General features: G+C 24.6%; 1 protein-coding gene across 1 annotated transcript in view; it reads left to right on the top strand.

Moving 5' to 3' along the window:
* Positions 1-292: 292 nt before the first annotated feature.
* The window catches only part of Phum_PHUM022650 (Gaba-gated chloride channel, putative), a gene marked incomplete at both ends in the record, with an annotated part of 7,277 nt that continues 2,047 nt past the window's right edge, over positions 293-5,522 (top strand). Inside the window, 4 exons of the mRNA XM_002422861.1 lie at positions 293-310; positions 916-1,142; positions 2,452-2,534; positions 3,578-3,715. Coding sequence (XP_002422906.1) covers positions 293-310; positions 916-1,142; positions 2,452-2,534; positions 3,578-3,715 — 466 coding nt within the window. The remainder of the gene's footprint in view (positions 311-915; positions 1,143-2,451; positions 2,535-3,577; positions 3,716-5,522) is intronic.

Genomic DNA, 5,522 nt, shown 5'->3' with positions numbered 1-5,522 from the left:
TTTTTTTTCATTTTCAAATTCGTTTATTAAAATTTTTTTTTTTTTTTTTTAAACCGATTTCCACCTCCTCGATTTCGCCATTTTTATTTATTTATTTATTTTTTTCAATTTATTATCATTATAATTATAAGACATTCATACAAACGATTTTGAATTCTTACATATAAAATTTAAAAAAAATTATTTAAATAAAATCGCATGGGAATGCATTATTATTATTATTATTATTATTATTATTATTATTATTATCATTAAATTACTTTGGCTTTATATGTGATGAATATTTATTTGCATGCGATTCGTTTGTCTTGTTTGTTTTGTATTCGTTTGTCGGCCTGTTTGCTATCGTTTTTTTTTCTTCATATAAATAAATAAATTTTTCGCACGTTTGATTTATTTATGTGACGTAATTTAAATTTAATTTATAAGAATTTTAACGAACGTAAGAAAGCGAAAATGTTTTAAAAAAATTTTTTTTATTTAAAATTTAATTACAATTAATGGCGACCGATTTTTGTGCAAAAAAAAAAAAAAAAAAAAATTTTTTTAACATTCGCTTTTTTACCGACGAAAAAAAAAAACAAAAAGTTTTGTTAAATAAAAATTTTGTTATTATTTTAATGAGTGATGCCAATAAAACAAAAAATGACAAAATTTTTAATTTTTAAATGTTGGTATTTTATTTAACGAAACTTTTTTTTTTTTTTTTTAAATAAAAAAACCGACAGCAAAATAGTAGTAAAATTTTTGAAATTCGAATTTTTTTTAAAAAACTATTTTGCTGTAGTTTCCTTAAAGGAACGGGGATGGGGGGAGGGGAGGGCGAGGGCGAGGGGAGAGAAAGAAAGAAAGGAGGGAGAACAACGGAAAAAAAAAAAAAAAAAAATTAATTAATTAATTTGAAACTTTTTACAGGATTTCACATTGGATTTCTACTTCAGGCAGTTTTGGACAGATCCTAGATTGGGTTTTAGAAAAAAACCCGGTGTTGAGACTCTGTCCGTCGGTTCGGACTTTATTAAAAATATTTGGGTACCGGATACGTTTTTTGTCAACGAAAAACAATCTTATTTTCACATAGCAACAACTAGTAACGAATTCATTCGAATACATCATTCAGGAAGCATAACGAGAAGTATAAGGTGAGATATCAAAAAAAAAAAAAAAAATTACGTCATTTCCATTCATTTACGTCATTTTCCCAGAAAACCCGTCAACAAAATTTTCCGAAAATTTTAAAAAAAAAAAAATCATAGAACGCATTCCAACGTAAATGTAAATAAATAGTCAGGGCAATGCGGACATTTTTTTTTTTTTTCTTTTTATCATCAGGTCGCCATCAAATTTTCATTACGGTTGTGGAAAAATTAAAAAAAAAAAAAAAAAATATTTATGAGAGCACACCGAACAAAATATCAAATTTTAAAATATCACATTCCCGCAGAAAATATCATAAAAACATTGTTAGCCATTCATATCTGACACATCTAATTTTTAAAAGGTCAACAGAAAATTTTTCTTTTTTATTTCGAGTAAAACAACAAAAAAATGTTTTAATTAAGTTTTTCCTTATTTTCCTGTTTATATCATTCATGCCGGACTACCAAAAAAAAAAAGAACAAAAAATATAAAAACTTACCTTTATAATTTTTCCCAATGACAATTCTTAAATTTACCATTTCCGATCTCGTTCCTACAATGTCAGACACATTTTCTTCACATGTGTATTAATCATCAAATTCCAATTTGTCTTCTGCTTTTTAAAACTACAAAGTATCAAATCAATTAAATAAATAAATCTATTTAAAATAAACAAGCAGGAAATTTTATTGTACACTCGCACACGTACCTTTTTCATTTTCTTTCATGCAGGTACATGAACTGATTTCTAAGTAAACAATGTAAGAAAACTATACACGTCCATTATAATCATACGAACAAATTGATCAATATTAATTTCTTTTTTAATATCATCTTGACAACTTGGTTATATTTTGTATATAAGAAACACATAGACGTCCATTGTAATCATACGAACAAATCGATCAATATTAATTTTATTTTTAATATCATCTTGACAACTTGGTTGTAGTTTGTATGTAAGAAACTCATAGACGTCCTTAATAAGCATACGAACAAATCGATCAATATTAATTTCTTTTCTTTAATACCATCGTGAAAACTCGGATGTATGTTGTATGTAAGAAACTGATGCACGTTCTTTGTAAGCATACGAACATGTAGTTCAATATAAATTTCCTTTTTAATACCATCGTGGCAACTCGTTTATATTATTGCGAATGTTAAAATGAATTATTCTGAAAAATAAAAATTTTATTACGTTAATTGATTTTTTTTTTTTTTTTTTTTTTTTTGGTTTTCGTTTTTGAAAATTGGTTAAGTTTATTTATTTATTTATTTATTTATTTTTATTTTTTTTTTTTTAAACAGATTGACAATTACAGCATCGTGTCCAATGAATTTGCAATATTTCCCTATGGACAGACAATTGTGTCACATCGAGATTGAAAGTTGTAAGTATATTAAATTGACATTTTCATTTTGTTTTTCACATTTTCTCTAATTTATAAAATCCCAAACAAAGTTAATCAACGACAATAGAGGCACAGTAAATGTTTTATAATTTACATACGAAACTTAACACACTTCATTAAGAATTTAATAATAAAACATAATGAAATTTTTTTTTTTTTTTCCACTATGACGATGACGAGGGTTTTTATCAATTTTTCTCTTCCTTCCTTCCTTCCTTTTTTCCTTCCTTACTTCCTTTCTTTCTTTCATTTTTTTTTCTTCTTCTTTTTCTCATCATTATAACTTTAATAAAAACGAAAACGACGACGACGACGATTATTAAAAATAATATTATAATAATACTAAAAAAAAAAATTGAATAAAAATTCGCCCACGGTTCGTTTAATAGGGTTTTTTTTTTGCTCTATTAAAAAATAAAAAAAAAAATATGGAAGGATAAAAAATAATATGTAAGAATTAACGAGGAGAAAGGAAAAAACGAGGTTACGTGGAACCAATCAAAAATAATAATAATAATAATAATATGGCATCTAATAAAAAAAAAAATAAATTGAAATATAAACAAGATTATTGTGACGTATAATCGCTTTGCTTTTCTAAAAAAAAAAAAAAAACGTTTTCCATTTTTATTATTATTATTTTTTTTTTGCCAGTCAATTAAAAAATTTTTAACTTAACCCCCCGAAAGTTCTAGAACAAAAAAAAAAAAACAGAAAAACATTACTGGCCTCTATTTATAAACATTTTAAAAATTCGTAAAATAATTTTTTTTTTCTTTTTCTTGCAAATAAATATAAATTTAACAAAAAAAAAAAAAAACTCTAATAAAATTTTGCTTTTTTTTTTTTGCTCATTAACAGTTCCTATATTATTTGTTTACAGTTTGATCATGTTTGTTTTGATTACAGAGTACACGTGTACTCAAAACGAACTGTAAATAAATAATTTATGACGTCACTTTAATTTCTCACATATTTTTATTTTTTCGTTATTTTTTTAATTAAAAAAAAAAAAAAGAAAGGTTTTTTTTTTTTTTTTGAAAATATATATAATTTTATGCTGCTTAAAAAGCTCTCAACTTTCTGTTGGCTAGGTTTAGATTCGGTCTCTTCTCGAAGAAGCACTGAGCGGCGTGCCCGAGGGGGACTGGCAGTGGGCAGTCTCACGTTTCTCATACGAATATTATGAACACGGATCGTTGCGAATTTTCCAAAAGTAATTTAAAAAAAAAAAAAAACAATTAACGTTGTTTAAAAATGCCCGATTAATGATTAAAAAAAATCGTTAAAACATGTACCCCCCCCCCCATAATATATACTTTCGATTAAGAGGAAGATTCGCCCTGGGTGGTGTTCATGATGATTATATTTATATAAAAAAAAAAAAAAAAAAAAAAAAAAATGGAACAAGGATGGCTGCACTTAAACAACAAAGAATAAATCAAAGTAAAAAAAAAAAAAAAAAAATTAAAATCAAGAACCACATGACAAAAATTATACTTAAAGTCTGTGGAAAGCACACGACGCACTCTTTTAGTCAATTTTTTTTTTTTTTTAAAAATGATTGATTGATTGATTGATTGATCATGATAAAACGTAAAACAATGAAAAGCTTGCGAATATATATAGTAAAAGAAACAGACTGACAAACCTTCTTTTAATGAGTCTGTATAAAACTTATATATATATATATATTTTTTTTTATTTATTTATTTATATTATTTATTTTTTATTATTTACGATATTTAAAAAAATCAAAGCCTGCTTTCGTAATTTCTTCTTTCTTTTATTATTATTATTATTATTATGCTAAATTAATAAACAATTAAATTTAATTTAACATTTAAAAAAAAAATTGCTGGCTTATACACCATTTATATTATATAAAAAAAAAAAATTTTTTTTTCGCTTTTTAATTTTCTTTTTATTATTATTATTATTATTTGATTTTTAGCTGTAACATAAATCTCTTTAGATTATATAACTGTGATATATAAAAACTTTTTTTTTAAATCAAATGCATAAGACCTTTTTTTTAAATTTTCTACAATTTCAAAAAATATACGTATACATATACACACACAGACACACACTCGTAGATAAGAATTTTTAATATGCGGGGAGGGGGGGGGAAAGAAATGATAATAATATTTAAAGTGTTAAACGTTTTTTAAATTAATAGGAATTTCTATTTAGTAACAATTTCCCTTATTATAATTAGAATTCTTCACTTAATTTTCTCGATGAAAGATCTTTTCTGTTATGAATGAGAAAATGAAACTTTTAAAATTAAATTTAAATTATTTGTCAGTTAATAAATTATAAGAAATTTATATAAAGCTTTCTCCCGTTTTTAAGTTTTCCCTTTATCTCTCTCTCTCTCTCTCTCTCTCACTTTATTTTCTTCTTTAAGTGGTTAATTCTCTTTATCAGTAAAATCATACTACAATAATAATAATAATAATTGAAATTATTTTAAAGATTTTAAATCGTATGTGAGAGGTGAATTTAATTTCCCACCCAAACATAATGCAAACAAACACAAAACATATTTACTCTCTTTCTGCTATTTTTCATGTTAATCACTCGTAGATCCCCGTCAATAAATAATAATTATTATTATTATTAGTTAATGTTTTTCATGAGAGAAGCATTTTTAAAACAAAAACAAAACCGTTTATAATTTTCATATTGGTCTAATGCAGTAATAATTTGTTAATAATAATGCATTGTGCATGAAAAATAAAGGGAATTTATGTTGATTATACGATTACTCTTAAAGGCGCATGTATTTCTTCTTTATTTTCTATCTATCTATCTATCTATCTATCTATCTATCTATCTATCTATCTATTTATCTATATATGGCTTCCTGATGTTAATTAATTTTATAATATAATAACTGAGAGCAGCAATTATCTCGAATTACACGAACACACACACACACACACACACACACATACAGAC

The sequence above is a fragment of the Pediculus humanus genome, genomic scaffold, assembly GCF_000006295.1.
Source record: "Pediculus humanus corporis 1103172107373 genomic scaffold, whole genome shotgun sequence".
NCBI classification, from domain to species: Eukaryota; Metazoa; Arthropoda; class Insecta; order Psocodea; family Pediculidae; genus Pediculus; species Pediculus humanus.
This window is presented reverse-complemented; position numbering and strand designations above follow the sequence as displayed.